Genomic DNA, 21379 nt, shown 5'->3' on the forward strand with positions numbered 1-21379 from the left:
TTTTTTATTTATTCCAAAATTGTATTGTTTATTTTAGATCTTTCTCATGATGTTTATTTGTTGCCTCGACTGCAAGCCTTACTGTGTATATACATACAGGCTATTGTATGATGACATACACGTGATTATATGTGTGTGCAATCATCTCTTCGAGTATGTACATCATATCAGGGTCGTAAGCCAGATGTTTGACCCTCTGTACTGTGTTTATGTGTTGACAAGCAAAACAAAAACATGATTTTATTTTACCTTTCACATGACTGATTCACTCTAAATCAGATCAGACATTAAGCAAAGTTGAGGTTTGAGTCGCTTCTCCTATATGACTCATATAAGACTCGTGTAGTGAATACACGGGTTTTTCTTTTTACTACACTTGGGTATTTCACCACTTCTTACATTCATTGCACTACTACACCATGTGTTACCCAACTAGGAACTTGAGTCGTGGTGAATTATATAAAATGTTCATAGATGAAAAGAAAAAAAACATGTAAACGTGGATGAAGAGACAAACAGGCCACTGAGAAAATCTTACTCATCCTTTTCCACCATCCTTGAGCTACATCTTTTTTAAACAGATTTGTCTGACAGTGATGTAATATTAATTAAGTTATCATGTGTTTGCTTACGGAGCTCAAAACAAAGGTGCTTTTAAACATTATATTCTAAGTGATGTAAAAAGGAGAAGTACTATACTTATTTGAATTACAAAACAAACAAACAAAAAAATAGGCGAGCTCTGTTAGTTTAGAAGAAGTGTTTCACCGGAAGATCGCTGTCTCATCGCCGCATCCTGCCTGGGACGTGACATGTTACACGGTCTCATGGCAGGGACACACCCGCTTCTCATTAGCATACAAGTGCGTAACGCTGACCGAGGGGGCCGTCGTTAAATACGGGAAGACTCCCCCTCCGTGGCACCACTTCTGCGGAAAAGCTGCACTCAGGAGGAGCACACACATTCCAGCTCGCGTTTCCACGTTTTTAACTCAAAGCCTAAAGGTAAGAAAAGCGCTCTGGCTCAAACATTAGACCGTATATCACCTGTACACACCATGCGTTCCTGAAAATCAGCATTTATTTTTCAGTTGTTTAAAGTAGTTCACCAACCTGATGCGCGTTTTTAGAGGATACGGAGAGGGGCGTGTCGCCATCTCTATCAATGAGGCTCGGAACAGCTTTAGTTTTCTTCCATGTGTGTAATTATTAGTGTTATGATTTTTTATTTTTTTTTTGTAAAACAGAATATCAGGCAGACATCGAGTGTAGACTTTCATATTTGTTACAGCAACTTGCATTATCAGTTAAAAGATCATTTTTAGTGCCATGGTTTAAATGATAGATATTATAAATAAAATATACACCACACACTATAGCGCTGATGGTTTGAATTCAGTTCATCGGGGCGTTTGTGTTGATGTAATATACGCAGTGTTACACAAGAAGCTGCGCATGCCCTCTGCTGCCCGTGGTGACAACCAGCAGCCATAAGTGATCCTAGCACAGTACATGCACTGCATGAGATGATCTGGCAGTGATGTTACCACTGCTGCATGGTTGTCACTTTTAGGATCGCGTCAAATAAGCGAAATATTGATCCTCCAGCACTTTTGTGCTGCTTAATTAAACGAATGCCACATTTGGCACAGTGTTGTGGATGATCAGCTGCAGCCTGTTGGCAGCTGCAGTATGCAGTCATTGTCTGACTAGTCTATATTCAATCAAAGAGAAACAGTGGAAAGAAAATCTTGTTTTTCCTGCTGGTACAGTTCGTCCAGCATGTAGGGTTTTTTTTAAATTATTTTTTAAGGCAAATAAAATGTTAGACAGACTGGTGTTGGTGTGATCACATAGTCTTAAAGTGATTACGGGGTGCAGAAACAAGATGCATTCACAGTTGCGTGCAGAAAGGTAATGTGGAAAGACCAGATACTGAATTTCAGCTATGATATCTGATACGCCATCAGAGCTCAGTAAACCCACACCAACACACCGGCTAGTGATCAGATTAAAAATGATTGAAATGGCATAATGTACTGGGAAATATGATGATATAAGCATGCATAAAGCAGTTTTAGTTATCCGGTTTTGTGCAACAGTTACTTATGTTAAGTCCCAGAATTTCATACAATCCACAGTATGACAGAAATCACCCTTCCCCCTCTCTCTTTCTAACTATATCGCAAGTTCTTTCAACTACTTACAATCCATCTTGTAATCCTCATTCGGTTATAGAACTGTAGTAATTCGGCTGGTTTGTACAGTATGTTTTATCAGGAAAGAAAGGAACTCCCACTAGTATTAAACATCTACAGTAATCCTTTACTGTATCCTAACAAAGGATCCTCTTGTAAAGCACAAGCCGAGCTTCCCTCAGGGTCAGGTTCTGGTATGTAGTAAGCTTTCAGCTAACCTCGTAGTGACAGATAATTGGATGAAGGGATATGACTGTCCCACTTACCATTTCCTACAATTGTGTGCAAACCCACCATGGTGAGGTCTTAAATATCCTCTCAAGGAAGGTATTAGACAGTATTAAACCTTCTGAAGAATCCTCTACGTGCTCGTCTTCACATCAGCCTAGTCATGGTGATGATGTAAACGCAAATGTGAGCACTTAATTATAGCTGCCCAACCAGGAAACATAAATAGTAGTGTGTGACGCTGACTTGCCATGGTCTGCGAGACAGGCTGCAGTACTTTTTCCAGGCAGTGGTTGCCACGGAGACCGAGAGGGGCAGTGTACAGCAAGAATGATTGTACGCAAACCATTTGTAGAAGTATGCATGAGAAAGGGTGGTAGACTTTCAACTACAAAACTGGAACTTGTGGTTGTTAGAAGCCATGTTCACACTTTCACTTCTGTAACTAAGAAAATCCAAGTTTGACTCATTCATTGTCGATTGACAGAGCAGTCACGTAGGCCCTCCTGTGGGTCTGCTAGTACCCACACATTCCAGCTCACACATGCATTATGCAGCACTACTTTCCCGCCTCTCTCTCTTTCCATTCACACTCTTCACCTTCAATACTCCTTTAATACTCATCTTACCTATCGACCATCACATCCTCCTCCCCCTTTCTACTCTTTTTTTTTTCTTTCTCTTTGCGAACTCCATGTCACTCACAGGTGTTTTTCTATCCCTCGCCCTCTCACCACACCTCTTCACTTTCCACAGATGTCCACCAAGGAGAAGCTGATTGGCCATGTGATGAAGGAGGAACCCATTGGCAGCAGGAACAAGGTGACGGTGGTGGGCGTCGGTATGGTGGGCATGGCCTCTGCCGTCAGCGTACTGCTCAAGGTGAGACCAAATAGAAGAGATTAAAGAGAAAGAAGTGAAGAGAAAGATGTGAATGGTGTTTCTGTGTCTTTGTGTGACTAAAGAGTGTTGAAATGAGCAAAGAGGAAGTAGGTAGGATGAGCTAAATATGATAAATGACAGTTGACAGGTACTTGAGAAAAAGCCTTCAAAAGTCCCAACTTACAATGACTGAATGACTAAGCAAATCCAGAGCATCACTATCATTATCCATTATGAATGGAATAATGGTGTGCTGACCGTGAAATCAAATTCTAGAATGCATGGTAGAAATAAAAACCTCGTTATACAAAACTGGAGAGGAAACATTGCATTTCCCTTACATTGTCCTGTTCAATTCACAACAATAAAGTGGGATCTGTGCCAGCTGAAGAAACAACAGAGGCTAAGAGAAACCAGGTCACAGGTCTTCCAACTAACAATGCTGCTGTATAACCACAGCAGAGATGAATGGTGTTGTTCCATTGTCAGAATAGCTTATTGTATGTATGTATATACTCAGGACTTGTGTGATGAGCTGGCCTTGGTTGATGTGATGGAAGACAAGCTGAAGGGTGAGGCCATGGACTTGCAGCATGGATCCCTCTTCCTCAAAACACACAAGATTGTGGCAGACAAAGGTAAGAGTGCACAAAAGTAACTACAACCATTGACTCCTGGTTTGTTTATTGGCCCTCGCTGAAACTGTTATTCTTTAGCTCCGTCCATACATCTATCCTTTTGTCAATTTGTCAGACTACAGCGTGACAGCCAACTCCAAAGTGGTGGTCGTGACTGCTGGTGCCCGCCAGCAAGAGGGCGAGAGTCGTCTTAACCTGGTGCAGCGCAACGTCAACATCTTCAAGTTCATCATCCCAAACATCGTCAAGTACAGCCCCAACTGCATCCTGATGGTGGTTTCTAACCCAGGTAAGACAGGCAGGTTGTGAAAGAGGAGAGATGGTGTGTGTGTCTTCAAATAGTGTTGAGGTGTACTGGAAAAAACAATGCCTAAATTTTGATGTATTTTGTTTTCCAGTGGACATCCTGACCTATGTGGCATGGAAGCTGAGTGGTTTCCCCCGTCACCGCGTCATTGGCTCTGGCACCAACCTGGACTCTGCCCGTTTCCGCCACATCATGGGAGAGAAGCTCCATCTTCACCCTTCTAGCTGCCACGGCTGGATCATTGGAGAGCACGGAGACTCTAGTGGTATGCAACACTGACTTCCGCCTTCCACTGTACCTGTTGGTTTATCTGTGGCAAATCATTTGCATTGTTTTGTGTTCACATGAATACCTTTTTGTGTATACAACTTGTACTCAAGACAATCACTATCATATGTCTGTTTCTCATAGTGCCTGTGTGGAGCGGTGTGAATGTTGCTGGAGTTTCTCTGCAGACCCTCAACCCACAGATGGGAGCTGAGGGTGACAGTGAGAATTGGAAGGCTGTCCATAAGATGGTGGTTGATGGGTGAGTTTAAATGATTTTCCGGTAATGAATGAGTAAACTGATGGGCTGAAAGAACTCTCTGAACTACCCTCGCATTTGCTTTCTCATAGTCTTCAATTCGCAAAGTAGTTAGACATTTAAATACAGTTCATCTGCCCAGGCACTGAGCCATAAATACTGTACATGTTTTATTGAAGCAATTCTTTGCATGGAGTGTAATAGCCTACAGTCACCACTGATTAAAGTGAAGACTAAAATTTCCAACATGGAAAATTGAATCCACTAGAGCTGACTGGCTTTGGTGAGGAATTTGACCAGGGCTGTGGGCCAAAAAACAAGTAGAGGCGTGTACACAGTACACAACTGTATTGTAGTTTTACTAGAACCTGGCAGATATGGTATTCCCAGTAACACTATACCTGACATTAGTGCTCATGAACTCAATGCCCAGGTCTGATTTAATACATAAAAAGACACCCCTTGGTTGTGCCATTCATGAAACTAAAGTGATGCAACAGCTTAAGTAAACTTTGACATTGCGGCATTATTTTACTGTCAGCCAACCTGATTTATTTTGCAATAGCAAAGTTCTAAGGAAGGTCAGGCATGTACAAAACAATAGTGGATTTATCATTCTTTAATACTGTATGTTTGCAAAGCCCTTAGGTATGAAATGAAACATTTAAAAAGAGGGATAACGATAGGGGTAAATGTACACGATGGATGTCCCAACAGAGAACAAAAAACAGACGAGAGGGCTTATTTTATTTTAAGACATGTTTGACATTTGACAACATGAATACAGAGCTATTTTGAACTGAAGGCATACTTGTAGTGTACATATCCAGATTTAGTAACAGATTTGAGTTCATAGTAGACACTTAGCTAACTCACATGAACCCTGTTTCTTTATCTCTCACTGTGCAAACATCAAGTTCAGCACAGCAGAGATTCAGGAGTGACAGTTCTAAACTTTCTCCGCAAAACATTTGACACTGAACAAAAATGCAGGTGTCAGTCACTTCAAAATACAAAATCAAAATGCAAAATCAGACTGACAGATTAATTTTCTAGTTCATGTTCTCATTTTTTTTCTTATGTTGTGTGTGCACTGCAGGGCCTATGAGGTTATCAAGCTGAAGGGCTATACTTCCTGGGCCATTGGTATGTCTGTGGCTGACTTGGTGGAAAGCATCATGAAAAACCTGCACAAAGTGCACCCTGTGTCCACACTTGTCCAGGTGAGGATATTCGGAACAAGCCATACATTTTTCTCTTTGGAAATCTGTCTTACTATTTACTTCACACATACTACCACATCTTCTTCTATTATCCTGAAATGACTCGCTGACCCTGATCTTCCTGTGCTCTCTTCATCTTACAGGGAATGCATGGAGTAAAGGATGAGGTCTTCCTGAGCATCCCTTGCGTCCTGGGCAACAGCGGTCTGACAGATGTGATTCACATGACACTGAAGTCAGATGAGGAGAAGCAGCTGGTGAAGAGCGCTGAGACCCTGTGGGGAGTACAGAAGGAGCTCACCCTGTGAAGAGCGCTCCTCTGAATCCTCACGCTGCGTGGTTGACTCCCTCCTTCTACCATACCTCCTGTGTCCAAACGGCGAATGCAACCTCTGAATATCTAAAAAGGCAAAGTGTTTGTAGCTAAACCAGTGGAGGCTAGATTTTACCTTCAGATATTCAAACAAGGGTTTCATTTTCCGTCGCTGCCTCCCAACTGTCCTCCCTCCATTACTGAATTCTCGGAAACGCAACACGTACCTTTGGCCTTTGAGATCAGCCTGTGTTGGAGAGGTTGTATCTGTTTGTTGTCCTCTCTACACAAGAAAAGCTAGGCCTTTGCAAATTGACCGTATATACTGTATGTACTGTATGTTACTGTGCACTGTTGCTTCTTCTGTACACTCCTTGTCTGTAGTTCGTATTTATTGTCTGTATTCTGTGATTGTTGCCAGATGGTGTTTTCCACTTGGTAATCTCTGTTTATTTTGTATTTGGAGTACAATGGAGACATTCCATTCTCTATAAGGAGGGCTTCCTACCCACCTACAGTCATAACACCACTGCCGCAAAAATATCACTGGGCCAGCATCCTGTGATACCAAAGTACCTTAGCATTTAGAAAAGCAATGCTGCATCTTCTGGTTGGCATTGAAGCCTTTGTAAACCAACAGAACCACAAGTGCACTGACAGAAAACAGTGAAAAGTCAAGGTTTGAAGAACTGGCAAGAAGCAACCTGATTTCATCTGAATTAAAGGAGTTGTCATCATGGTGACTTGCTATAACTTTACTCAACATAGAGATAGCAGAGAGCCAATTTGAAAGAGTCAGCTATGATCATGACTGAGGGTCAGATTATGAAATCTAACAGAAGGTAACAATCCTGAAAAAGGTGTTGCACAGCCTAAATACCCTCAAAGGTTTTTGTATTTATTTTACTCCACCTAACTCTGGGGGGAAAAAGGATAAAGAGAACAATGATTAGTATTATTTATAACTGTTAATACTGTTAAGATCTATTTATGTATTAATGTTACAATTTTAGATGTGGTCTATCAATCACCTGACTCACTGAGGAACTGTACCCATCATGGCAGCTGGATATAGATTTTTATTTTGCTGTTGCATCAAATAAATCTGCCAGGATACTGATACAAGCTTGCACTTTGTCCTTTCCTGTGTTACTTATCCAGCCTAGAAAAAAGCAGTTTGTATGTGGTTGTATGTGTGCACAGCCATGGGTCACACAAGGCAGGTTACAGGTTTTTTATGCAGGAGATCAAATGGGGTCAGTTGCTTCTATATGTGACATTGTGGTAAGGTGAACATGTACATGTACCATCAGTAAATACCACTGCAGCAGCAGTCGAGCGTCTGCTTATTCAGAACTAACCTCTGGATTCTAAAATACTTTTACAACCAGTTCACAGATGTTAGAGAAGTACTTTCTGTGGTTGTGTGACACAGAATACACTAATAGATGTTACTTTTCTGTGATTAGTGCCATCAAACCATAGTATATAAAACTATACTGTGGCTGAGTGATTGATGTAATGATCAGAGACAAACCTTTAAATCAGATGTCTTTTATTATTACTGATTTACATAAATCTACAGATATAAAAGAACAGGTGGTCTATGGTTGAAATGGAAACAAGAAAAAAAAATAACAGTAGATATTCTATCATACAATTCAAAGTGCATTTAGTAAAAGGCTAATTTAAATGAGACCTGTTTGCAAACTTTACATAAGTTAACTTTTTGATTAGTACAATAGTTCTTTATTTTTTTTGTACCCTTGTACACTCCGGCTTTATTCACAACTTTTCTCCTTATGATTACTGAAAACCTAAACCTCTCAGCAGAATGGAGTGGACAGCACAAAGAAAACAGAAAAGTAAAGATAAAAAAAAAAGAGAATTTCCTTTGTAATACCTTAGAATAATGTCGAGGCTACTGCCAACTTTAAACAGACTGTACAGAGAAAATAAACCAGACTGAAGGGTACACCTGAGCAACTGACATACAATGAGAGAATCTCATTCATACCAATGTAAAGAGAAACACACACACACACACACAAGGGGAAAAACAAACATTAGTGAGGACAGGTGGGTACAGGAGCTCAAAATTTAGCCCATAAACACACACAGTTCAAGTCCATATTCATCGTCACCTTTACTGTATGAAAAGTGATCACTGACTCGTTACTGAACATGACCCAGACCCTTATACGTCATTAGATCCTGAAGCTGACCTTTGTCCTTCCTGAAAGGTTGCCCTGGGTATTTATATCAGAGCCTAACCTTTTCATGATGAAGGGCGTGGACATACAGGGCTCCCTACAAAGCCCCTCTCTACCAGCCTCTAACAATTTGTGCTTACTAGCCAAATGACTTTGTCTGGCAAAGAGACTGCTAACAGAACCTGTGGGCGATCCTAAAGTGCAACATACACAAGTCGACACACTGCACTGTGCATCAACCCAGTTACACTGCCAACACTGAACAGACTCACACCTCACTTCTACCAATATAGCATGTGTGTTGAGCATGATTTTGTATCAAGCGCAGTACCTGCTTCATGATGTGGTCACAGTGTTCTTGTTTTTTTTTATTTAATATGGGACACAAAGGTAATGCTCTAATGTCTTGCAAATAGGTTGGCTGTTAATGCATAATGATCTCAAAGAAGTATTTGGCCTGATCAAAATACAAATGACTGGAACTGTGGCCCACACAATTTGAAATGTCACTGTGCTAAACAAGACGGTCCAATTCTGTGTTGTTGCTGTTCAGATTTCTCTCTCACAAGAACAGGTGTTATAGAGATTGAAAAGAGGGCAGCTGTTTGACTCAACATTAAAAAAGGGAATATAACAGAGGAGGAAGAGAGGAGAGTAAGAGAGAGCATGAGAATATGAATGTTTCCAGGTAGTCGGTGTGTGTCAGTAGAGGTCACTAAGGCCAGCAGTCTTGCGGGCTTTTTGCATGAGAGCACGAAGCTGGAACTGCTTCCTGGACAGAAGGCGTACATGCTGTAACAAAAGAAACGGAGAGTCAATAAGGCTAAAACCACAAGCTCAATACCGGAGTATGTGTATTTCTGTTTGTCTCTGGTCTACACAGGATGTGTTTCAGCCACATTTTCTTATCGCCCGTCTGACAAACGCTTCTATTTTAAGTATTACAACAGTCCACAAAGACGGTGTGACAGCTCGTGTTTTGCTCGTGCTATAATGAGTTCAAACTGGATATTTTTTGCATTTCAGGTCTGTTTTCTTCCATTTCCATGAGTGCATCATAATGTTGAGTGCTGCCAAATTGCAAGTGACGCACGCTTAATACAATGCTTGACCACATCCTGTGTAGACCCAAGTGGAGGACTGAACATTATAGTATGTGGCAGCTGTGCTGTTGTGATGTGTCACCTTGAGAAAAACCTCCAGGTCTATGACGCCCCTGCGGAGAGCCTCTCCCAAGTAGAAGATAGTGTCCTCAATTGCATTTTCTTCAGCATACAAGTTCAGGATCTGTTTGTACAGCGGAGCTGTGGGAACAATGACGTCATCGATGTCATTATTTTCTGACTGATTCTCCATCTTCTCCAAGGCCTCACTCAGCTCTTCGTCCTTTCTCTTCAGCAGATCAATATTCCGGTCAACTTCAGTCTAGTGGAAAACATAATCATACCCAAAGAAAAACAGTATAAGAGGCTTGAAAATTAGAGAGGATAGAGAAAAAAAATGCAGATAAAACGTTGAAAAAAAGATTTCTCACCACTTCCTGGTCAAGTCTTGAGACCATCTCCTCCAGTTTCTGATGTCCTTTCTTCAGGTCCTCCTCTGTCCGCTTCAGGGCGTCCAGCTCCGCCTGAGCTCTGTCCATCTCCTCCTTCATCCTCCAGCGAAGCTTGTCACTTACAGCTGAAATCAGAGATGCACGGATGGTGTCTTCGCCGATGGTGCCATCTCTGCTTGGGCCTGAGACGGTGAATAAAAGAAACAGAAACTTAGCACGCAAAACACCCTGAAGATTAAAACTAAATCTGGCAAAGTGCAAGTTTACTGCCTACACTGTGTAGTTAAATAAACGATCATCCTTTAGAAAGCTGTTAAGATTAGTCCTATTTAGAATAAACATACTTTACTTTTATTCCAATTAGATAAAATTCTGACAGCACAAACACAACCTTTCTAAATGTTAAGGCTTATAGTTTATGGTAGTGTTTTACTGGAGGGCACAATATACAGGTTTTACATATATTTGATTGGATTAAATCTCTTCCCACATACGCATACTTGAGAATGGCCAAAATAATTAAATATCAAACATATCACTCAATAAAACACCTTTTAAACCAAAGCCCCAAAAACTGAGAAATACAAATGGTTATGTAAGTGACTTTAGAGTCCAGACCTCCTCATGTACAGTCTGGTGTCAGCAACACAAATGTCAGAGTTGATTCAGCTATGAGATCTGAGTAGTCTACCGGCACGCTTTACACTTCTCCTTTACTAAATATAGGAGACAGCTTAAGCTTCTCATGCATGCTGGTCACTGACCAGCATTGCGCTGGTGGTAAATGATGTTGGGATGGCAGATGGGTCCCCCGATCATAAGTCTGTCTTTGTTGTTCACATCCCAAATATAGCGCTGTGTGCTTCTGAGGCGTAGGGTATGAAAGCAGGAGGGGGACTGTTCCTTTCCCTTCAGATCCAGCCCACCCTTTGGCCTTTAATGCGCCCCGCTCTAGTTACACTAACGACCTTTCACTTGTGGCTCTGCGCGCCATCGAAGTCACACGGAGGTCAAGAAAGTTTAAGTCAAAAGTAGAGTGTCTTAGTTTAGGGATAACTCAAGACCAAGGAAAGAAGGAAAAGTATTGTTCTTTCCAGGGGTGAATTCAGTGTTCAAACATTATACTGTAATACAATGGACAATAGCAATTTCTGAGTGGACACATACATCTTTGCCTGTTGCTGTCTTTGTGCTTTGTGTAAAAACTTTTAAATCCTGTGCCAATTTAAACATGTACTCACAGGGAAAAAGAAATAAAGCACCTTTGATACTAAAAGTGATACATACCCACTGTGGAAACTGGAGGCTGGGTGGGATAGTGTGCAGGTCCAGCAGTGGCTGGGTAAGAGTTACCCCCTGGGTACTGATATCCTGGGTAGCCTCTGCAAATAGTTAAAAGGATCAACAATAAGCTAATGATTCCCATTTTCCAAAACTTTTAGATCTGCTTTGAGCCTGTTGTGTGACATTTCTGTCATAAATATACTTCTGTTTGATACGTTGCTAAAAGAAACCATGACAACAAACAGGCTAGGACAGGTTTGGTTGGACATGGTTGGTTGGAAAGTATGCATGTTAGCCAGGAGAGAAGGTGAAAAATTGCTTGGTAAACATCTTACCCTGGGTTGGGATTTGGGCCATAGGATGAGACTGCAGGCATACCAGGCATGTAGGAAGCTGAGGTACAAAGAAAGAAACATTCAGATCAGAGGACACATAGGTCAAAATGTTCTTTATTTCTTTGGTTCTTACACAAACACATTCACTTTCACTTTTCTGCTGTGTGCTATAGTAGCACCTAAGCTCCATCTGGTGCCTGAAGAAGTAACTGCATCCCTTACAACACAATGCAATAGACAGGCGAGTGTACCAAATGTGTATTATTATACATAACAGGAAATTATTCCTACCCTGATGAAGGTTTTAAAATGTTTTAAACTGTTTCAGAAAGGTGGTTCTTCAACTTTATGGACATTTTGGAAGCTGTATGTGTAAGCTGTTTATAATTTGTTTCTTATATCTATTGATATATATGGGGTGGCCAAACACATTGTAGTGTACTGGGGGCTGTTTAGTGTGTAAATGCCTCCATTAGCACCATATCATTTTGTATGGAAAAAAAGTCTGTGGGTCTCCTGTTCTTCTGACACTTTCAGACAACTCCATGGCCACTTAGATTACTCTGCTTACAACAAAAATCTGTGTCACTCACGGTTAGGGGGTCCAGCTGCTTGGAAGGCTTGGTAGGGGGCTTGATTGGTGGGGCGAGAAAACACCGGTGGCTCTTCTCCAAACACCACAATCATCACCTGAATCAGACCATACAGGTCTGACTGAGGCTGTAAGACACACAGTGCAGGGGCAAGTTTTATTAATCAAGAAAATAAACAGAGTGTTGTTTCAAATTATCTAGAGGTGAGCAACTGTTCAAATATTATCTTGAGCCATTGTTACATTTACAGCTTTTATGATTGTGCTGACTGGCTGTTATGCTGTTAATGGTGTTGTATGATTTTTAACAATGTCAAGGATGGAGGAAAATCGTCTGTAACAGCATTACACAAAGTTATTCACTTATTATTCATTGTAAATCTATAACTTGATCATTTTATACATTTCAGTTGCCTCATGTCTATAACTAAAAATATTTTTTGAACACTTACGTGCTTCCACTCGTGTAGATAAGGCAGGTAGATCTTGCCATTGGCATCGATGTGTTTGCCAGTTTTAATCATCATGGCACTGGTAGGTTTGACAAAACATATGGGGGGGTTGTAGGGGTATGTGTCTAGCAACCACAGACACACCGGGATGTTGTAGACATTGCCTACAAAAATAACACACACACACAGTGTTATAATATGACGCATACAAGATAATGTTATCATCACCCCGCCCTTCTCACGCCACACTACATTTTGAGGAACACTTTTGTTGTTCTGTTTTCAGGAAAACAGGGAACCTCTACATGAAGTTAACTACAATTATTATTAAATATAATATTATATTATTCTAATAATATAAGAAACATTCTTTACCTCTGTAACTCACTGGGACAGTTCCTGTCAAGCTCATCAGGTCTCTTGTGGAGCCATCATTAAACACTAAAATAGAAAAAAATCCCCTTGTTAACAAACAAAACGAGTTGGACTTAAATAATCATATAAGCATACAATATTCTGAGACAGTCAGGGAAAAAAAGAGATCACTATTGTTCAATTTACCGTAAGCATCCATAACTGGCTTCAGATCCTTGTATTGGGAGATGACATTGGTTATCTCGCGCACAGTCAGATCTCTGTATTTGTATTGCTGGACAGTGACAACAAAAGAAGAAAGGAGAAAAAGTAATGTTCATTTTAGACATTTTAGACAAAAGGACACTCAAGGAGAGTGTTTATAATGAAGTGACACAAAGCTTAGGTAGTAGTCTTGGCAAAGCCCAGAGTTTATATTTGTTTACTCCATTTCACAAGTGGTTTGTATGTAAAAATTAAAAAATGCAGCCTCGCCATCGAGGTAAACACAGGCTGTTATGACAGATTTGTTCACAGACATCAGACCTAAACTTGTAATTAAACCTCTGCTATGTTCATTCTGATCCTGTACATAATCCCATGACATTTAGACATCTCACGGGCCTGTATTTACAACTGATCAGTCATGAAGTACACAAAACACATTTCAGCTGGAAAACTTTGCAAGATCAAAAGAAAATGTTAATTAAAGTAATCTACACTTCACACAGCACGAACCAGTGGCCTGCCTTTAACATGGAGAACATGAATCATTTGTACTTAACACAAGAAGGAAACAGAAAGTGTTGTTGTCATTCATGATATCCGAAGAAACATGTTTGATATGAGGAACAATGGATTAAAAACATGTTCATGATTTCTATATGTACAGTAGTGATCGTGGTGAAAACGACACACGCGGATTAAAACGTGGAGCGTCAAATAACAATATCCTAATTATGTAACATGCACATTTAAAAGGTGGTTTATTAAAACAGGAAACATTAATCTGCTGACTGGGATCATGTTTGGTATCGGTGACATCAGCTAACTTTGCTACCGTCGTGCAGCAAGCACCGCGAAAGCTGAGCCGGACTCTCACCTTCAGCATTTTCTTCAGGGCTCCTTCGTTGACGACCGCCATGTTTTCTGCGTGTCTGTTTCACAGTCTTCCTTTGAACGAGTGGATCCGTGGACAGAAGAAACCGAGCTAACACCAGCCGGCTAGCAGGTCTTCAGAGGAATGCTAGGCTAAGGTTAGCCCAGACTCGGGCCCGACGACAACAGAGACCCGGACTCCGCGTCTGTGTGAACCCGACCAGACCAAAGCGAGGGACGTCGCTGATGTTAGAGAGGCCGAGGTTCAAAAATGATCAGGAGCAGAGAACTGTCAGGAGGAGCTGGTGGATAGTTTCTAAACAGGAAAAAAAAAGCGGCCGAAAAACAACACACAGCAGGATCGTCAACAAAAGGAATTTCCGGTATTCATCACAACTGTTTCCGGTCCATGTGTGACGTAACTAGTGCTTCTCAAGGTGTGGCCCGGGTGGCCCTCAGGAGTCTGAGGAGCAGCCAGGGGGGTCCACAGGAGTCTGAGGAGCAGCCAGGGGGGTCCACGGAAAGAAGAAGCAGCAATACAACTCTTTCAATTTAAAGGATGACACATAAGAAAAATAAGTATGAAGATGATGATAAACATATGAAACATATGAAGCAGTTTGAAGTATCCTGTTTATATGTTTCTAATGTTTGTATCCTATTTATTAATTATTAATTATTAATTATTAATTATTATTGTTGTTGTTGTTGTTGTTGTTGTTGTGGAGAAATTGCTGAAGTCAAAGGTCAATGGTGAGGTCAGGAGGGAAGAAAGTGTTCAGGAGCCTCTGATGTCTTAAGCTGTATTATTTATTGACGCTTGGCCGAGGAGAACTAGAGACACTCTTAAAGTTCATCAGAAGTGCCTGAGTCGGTCTCACATTCTGACAAACTCGTGATGGTGCATATACTTTAAACACAAAGATCACACCCCAAATACTATACGCCCCAGAATTAGTCAAAGAGAATGTCTTTACTCTTGGAGGTGTTATTGTCAGCATATTCTAGTCTGGAGACACAGATGTCTGCTTACGCAGATTGGAACGGCAACAACAAGCTATCTATTATGACTAGGAAGGCAGCAACAGGCCTCTTCGACCCTGGCCACCACAGTGTTGAGATATGGTGGCACCTAGTCTGAGACAAACAATTAATACTGCCAAGGACCACAAGGCCCACACGTGACCTCAAGTAACCTAAGGATAGAAAATTCCATAACAATTATTATTATTAATTATTTTATTTATTTAATGTTTGTATCCTATTTATTTATTTAATTATTATTAATTATTAATTATTAATTATTATTATCATTATCATTATTATTATTATTATTGTTATTATTATTTATTTAATTTATTTAATGTTTGTATCCTATTTATTTATTTAATCTGGTCATACAGATGATCTAGATTTCTTGAGTCCATTTTCGTGTTAACTGTCTGCATTTATCCAATGTTTAGATTTCACCAAGAACACAGCTCTTGTCCCTTATGTAATTTTAAACAATTCCTTTCTATGTCCATTCTTTATTATATGGTTGTTATATTTGTGGTCAGACTCTTGTATTTGTTCCACATGAATGGGTTTACAACAGGCGCCTTGACGTTTGACTTTATTGCACTGTGAGTATACTTTTAGATTTTACTGTAGAGAAAGCTGCAGTGGAAGCACAGACCAAATTCCAACATGACTGAACGTCCATGAGGGCAAAAGCAAACGAAAGCAACAGGGTTTATTTCATGAAGGAGCTACTACGTCTGAGTCTGACTTCAGTCTGTGCTGCAAAATAATGACAAGAAGAAGTTTAATGTGTTTAATGTTAATGTTTGAGACACACAGAGAGAGAAATACACATTTAACCTCTGTGTGTTTTGTACATGGAAGTTTTAGTAGTAACTTAATAAGCTAAATAAATTGATGCCACTAGAACAAAAACTGTTTGCTTCTTGATACAGCATCACTCCCACCAGTACAATGCCAGGTGTTTTGCGTTCACGTCTCTGTTGGGGGACTGCAGCTCTCCCTGCTGGACAGAGTAAAACACAGTGAAAATACAATTGTATTTTAAGGTTGATAAAAAGGTTTGTGTGTGCATTACTCTGTTGAGGATCCAGCATGAATAATATGGAAAATAGAATAATATTGTTTATTTCTGGCAAATTCTGCTGTCATGTCATTTCAGCACAAATTTCAGATTCAAATATAGAAAATCTAGTCTATAGCAGTCAGTCAGTTGTTATTCTAAACATTAATACACACCTGCAATGTATTTCTATAAAATAATTGTCATGGAAAAAGGCTAGGCTGGACTATTGTAACTCTTTGTTATCAGGCTGCTCCGATAAATCTCTTAGGACTTTGCAGCTAATTCAGAATGCTGCTGCACGTGTTCTGACAGGAACCAAGATCAGAGATCATATATTTCCCATTTTGGCTATCTATTAAATCTAGAATAGAATTTAAAATTCTTCTCCTCACCTACAAAGCTCTGTATGGTCAGGCAACATCATATTTAAAAGAGTTCCTATAGTTTCCAAAAGTAGATTGGGAGCCAGAGCTTTCAGCTATCAGGCTCCTCTTCTGTGGAACAAACTACCACTCTGGGTTCGGTAGACAGACACGATTAACACTTTCAAGAAGACTTTTCTTTTTGATAGAGCTTATAGTTAGGGCTGGCCCAGGTCATCCATTAGTTATGTTGCTATGGGACTAGACTGTCAGGGGACTTCTCTCCCTCTCTCTGTGCATCTATGTCTCTCTCTACTGTATTTATCTATCAAGAGAAGACCAGAAGGTGGCAGTAATTGCAACAACATAGATGTCAACTGCCATTAAAATCCAAAGAAGAAGAAGAAAACTGTTGCTTAACTGTAGTGAATTTATAAAATTCAAGAGGACCCAGATATCTTTGTGGCGTGTGAAAGAAAGATTTATTTTCTGTCCTTTGAATGAACAGATTGAGAATCTGATGGCAGACCTGCTGCAACTAGAAACCCTCAATAAAACAAAAGACTGAACAGATAAGGGCAACTCTGTGTGACTGTGAATGTATCATAGACCACACTCAACAAGACTACACTGTTGAAGGTTGACTGAGACCGAAAACCAAACTACCATGAAGAAAAGTAAGAACTATGTCAAGACCATCAGTCAAGAGACGATCCAGCTTTAATCTCAGTTAGACAAAGCTCAAGCAGAGACTGAACATCTGTATGCACAGGTTAATAATCTTGAGGAAGATTAATATATTCTTACTGAAAATATCCAGAGCCTGAAGGATGAAGTTGCCCACCTTGAATCTCCCAGAGAGAAAAACCAAGGACAGATTCAAAGTCTGACAACAGCAGTGCTTGAACTTAGGTATCAAGTAAAGGAAGCTCAGGATGTTGGAAGGGATAGAGATGAGATTCAACAGAAACTGACCCATGTCGAAAAAACAGGTCGAGGACAAAAACGTGACAAAAACAATGAGGAGTTTCTGTACGAACACAATAAGGAGATGTCTGCTGAGGTGGCTCGACTTGAGTCTCTGGTAGCCCAAAAAAATCCGAAGACAATCAAGAAAGTTGCTGTCCATTTAGCACCCTGTGTCTCTATAGAGACAACCTTTTGCTTAAAAAAACTGTACTATGGGTATACTTAGATCTTACTGTAGAAGCCACCAGAAAGCTGCAGTGGAAGCACAGACCGAAATCCATCATGATTTCAAAGAGGCCTGCTCTACCACAAAATTATTGTACTTGTACTGGATTGCCTTCAAGAGCCTTTCAGGGTAGAGGACAGCAGCAGACTAAATGTCAGATGGAGCAATCCAGCAGCACTTTACTAATATGCCTACGGCACATTGAAAACAATCTTTGGTTGCGGTCCCGTGATTGAAAAATCAGGCCCATCTCAATTAACCACAACAGTACAATTCTGCTTTTACCTATGAATCTAATGATATGTTAAATGAGAGACACTCTCCTGAGTGCTTTTACTTACAAACATTTTCTTGATTGCAGCATTTTGCAGTTGGCATCTTGGGACTTCAGGTCTGCAGCTTTAGATATTAAAGATTAACTTTATTTTAAGTTTTTATTTTCTAAGAACTCAAAATCTATAACAAAATTGGCAAGACAGAAGTGAAAGGTACTGTAGGACAAACAGTAGGCTTGCCATAAACATGTAGGTTAGCATTGCTGAAAATCAACTAAAACACTTATATATGTGGTTTTACACATGCAGTCTAGTTCTAACATTCACTGTATTAATGCATATGTGTATATATAGAAATGAGAGAGTCTCTTTAATCGATGATTGACAAAATACACTTTAAGGAACCCTGTCAAAAAGATATAAGAAGGATAAACAGCACAGGATATTTGCTGAAAAGGATAATCAATGTCTACACCATGCTGGATGAGTTTACTTCACTAATCATATATTAGTGGCATAATCAATTTTACTTTGTGATTAATACTTGGTTAGGGTTTGACAATTCTATTGAAAGTTGTTCCTGCAATAAAGCTACAATAAAGACCAAGCTTTTTAAAATAGTACTTTATTTACAATATCAGAAATAATCAGTCACTTTTCACAAGCCACAGCACACACTGAAACATTTTCACCAAATAAGTCACAGCAATTTTAAACACTGATTAAATAAACGATACATTACATTAACAAGCAGAACATGTTGGCTTACGTGTGTGTTCAACCATGCAAACTACAGCTATTCTAAACAGCAGTTTTTAACTAAAGAGTGTTCAGTGTTTATGTTCTTCTCTATCAAAATGAAATAACTCACACTCCTTTATAATGAACTATGTTTTATCGGGCTGCACCTGGGTGTGTATGTGTCGTTTAGATTACTAACCATTCTCTTAACTGGCCAAAAGTCCAATCACCCTTGTGGATAAGATGACAACAAATGCTCTTCAATGTCGTTCAGATACAGTTTTATGAATTGCTCGCTATGTTCATATGAAAAAACACTTTCAAAAATACATTCACACTAAACAGAATGATTATGTTTTCATCAGGTATGACTTTACACGTTAATTAATGAAATATATAAAAAAAAGAATGGATACCATCTGACACTGATAAAACATGTAATTACAGGCAATACTAACAGTTTGTTTCATTTGCTTGATGAAGAGGCTTGCCATCTTCTCCGACTAAATACAGATATGAACTTCCATCTGTCTTTGAAAGCCCATCTGTTTGTGTGTGAAACTGCAGCCCACCTAAAAAAAAAAATCAGCCACAATAAACCTAAACATGTTGACAAAGAGAAAGTTTTTTTTTTTTACCCTTAGTTGTGGTCTGTCTATCTTGATTCTTGGTCTTATCGAGACCAACTTGTATCTAGGACAGATGTTGGTGTCTGCATATGTGTGTGTTACTTACAAGAAGCTTGCTCAGGCTCTGGATTAGGCTGTATACAGACTGGAGGGAAATCTCCAAACGTGGCAGCCATCACCTGTATGAGGCTTGTGAGGTCACATTCTCCCTAACACGGGCAAATGAAAAGTTACACCAACGTAACATGGCTGCAAATGTCAACATTGTGCTATTCATGTAATGATGCCATTGTTCAATTCTCACATTTTGCCACTCCTCCAGGTAAGGCAGCAGAATTTCACCATTGCCGGAGATATAATTTCCTTTGATGAGCATCATCTCTTGCGTAGGTCTGACATAGCAAATGGGAGCAGTTTGTGGATAGGTTTCCTCAATCCACAGGCACACCGGGATGTTGTAAGACGTATCTCGTGTAAGAACAGGAGAAAGATTAGTATTCTGTCATATTGTGAGAGATTATGAGCTTTATCTTTCTTATTTTGGGTTTGAACTGATCAGAATTCATGTCAAAGTACAAATGCATAGTCATTGTTACCATTAAACATGATAGGGATTGTACCGCTCAGACTCATCAAGTCCTTTGTGGTTCCATCATTGTAAACTATAAAAAAAAATAATGAAAGAATGACTGTATCATTTAGAGCATTTAGAGATATTTTCCACATGTTTCAGCAAGAGATTGTTAGATGTTATTTTTGCTCCATACCATATGTATCCATTATAGGCTCAAGGTTTTTGAAGTGAGTCAATGCAAGGCATATTTCATGGGACACATATTCACGAAGATATGCCTTCAGAATAAAAGGATAAAAAGAAGCACTGAGAAAAAAATCTATACACATAATTTGTTATATTTGATTCTGAGGAAACAAATTACAGTTGTTGATGACTATTCTTACCTTGGGGAGCATTTTCTTAATCCTATTCTCATAGTGTGCCATGATCGCTGTTAATCCAAAAGGAACATATCACTTTTCCTGTGTGTCTCATCGATCACCAACACTCAATAACCCTTGCCTTTCTTCCTGTCCTGGGTTTATGGATAACCACATTTCTTTTACGACCTCTTGAAAGCCAATAACAGAACAGCCTCACAATTGTGCAAATCATATGGCCTAAAAAGCACCCAGGCTACGTGGCTTGAAAAAAACAAATGTAAATTTGCAACCTAGTAATACTCACTGTGTATTATGCTTCAATGAGCTGCTTTCCTTCACTCCACCACACAATATTTACTGCATACTTCTTCCTTCCTTTTTGGTTGCTGGTTGTCACTCATAAAACACACACACACACACACACACACACACACTTGACCTATTTTCAGTGCAATTCTGGTGTCTTCACAGTTATTTTTTAACAATCACATATCAGTTGTATGGTGAGGCAGTTATGATACCAACACACAAATTTACCAGAACAAGATGAACTTACTAACTTTAAAAACAGAGTTTGGCTATAAAGGAATAATTACAAAATCATTACACTTTTTTCCTTAGGGCATTGAAATAAAAAAAAAAGTTAACTAAGATTAAAAAAAACAAAACCCCATCTCATTATTGACACTGCTGGTGGTAAAATCTGAGTAAACACAAGATTTATGACTGTCCTTTGAGCTTTCAACACGGCTGTACTCGCCCACATGCACCACGGTGCATATCATACATTACTATCCTGCCATACGAAGAGGAAAAAATATTTGTCAAGAACATTTATATAGTTCAGCTGTATTTATAGTAGCTGAACAAGTTTATTTAGTATTTTTGTACAAGCCCCTTCTGTGTCATACTCTCAAACATGATAGACAAAGCAGCCTGTAGGTGGCAGCA

General features: G+C 39.7%; 3 protein-coding genes across 3 annotated transcripts; 1 reads left to right on the forward strand and 2 right to left on the reverse strand.

Annotated features, from left to right (window-relative positions):
* The first annotated feature begins 864 nt into the window (after positions 1 to 864).
* Positions 865 to 7444, forward strand: ldha (lactate dehydrogenase A4). Its single transcript, XM_010732732.3, has 8 exons — positions 865 to 1005; positions 3183 to 3308; positions 3829 to 3946; positions 4062 to 4235; positions 4345 to 4518; positions 4665 to 4782; positions 5879 to 6002; positions 6146 to 7444. Exons 2-8 carry the CDS (start codon positions 3183 to 3185, stop codon positions 6308 to 6310), a joined length of 999 nt encoding a protein of 332 aa, XP_010731034.1. The 5' UTR covers positions 865 to 1005; the 3' UTR covers positions 6311 to 7444.
* A 409-nt stretch (positions 7445 to 7853) lies between these two features.
* tsg101a (tumor susceptibility 101a) lies at positions 7854 to 14603 on the reverse strand. Its single transcript, XM_010732731.3, has 10 exons — positions 14203 to 14603; positions 13308 to 13395; positions 13122 to 13187; positions 12747 to 12910; positions 12296 to 12422; positions 11703 to 11760; positions 11371 to 11465; positions 10063 to 10265; positions 9714 to 9953; positions 7854 to 9320 (listed from the first exon to the last, which is right to left on the reverse strand). Exons 1-10 carry the CDS (start codon positions 14242 to 14244, stop codon positions 9231 to 9233), a joined length of 1173 nt encoding a protein of 390 aa, XP_010731033.1. The 5' UTR covers positions 14245 to 14603; the 3' UTR covers positions 7854 to 9230.
* Positions 14604 to 18181: 3578 nt separating this feature from the next.
* zgc:123278 (tumor susceptibility gene 101 protein) lies at positions 18182 to 20853 on the reverse strand. The gene is made up of 7 exons (XM_019278601.2): positions 20450 to 20853; positions 20257 to 20341; positions 20086 to 20151; positions 19794 to 19957; positions 19596 to 19698; positions 19319 to 19432; positions 18182 to 18243 (listed from the first exon to the last, which is right to left on the reverse strand). The coding sequence occupies exons 1-7, from the start codon at positions 20489 to 20491 to the stop codon at positions 18182 to 18184; spliced, it is 636 nt and encodes a 211-aa protein (XP_019134146.2). The 5' UTR covers positions 20492 to 20853.
* Between the last annotated feature and the right edge of the window lie 526 nt (positions 20854 to 21379).

Source organism: Larimichthys crocea, chromosome XXI (genome assembly GCF_000972845.2).
Source record: "Larimichthys crocea isolate SSNF chromosome XXI, L_crocea_2.0, whole genome shotgun sequence".
NCBI lineage: Eukaryota > Metazoa > Chordata > Actinopteri > Sciaenidae > Larimichthys > Larimichthys crocea.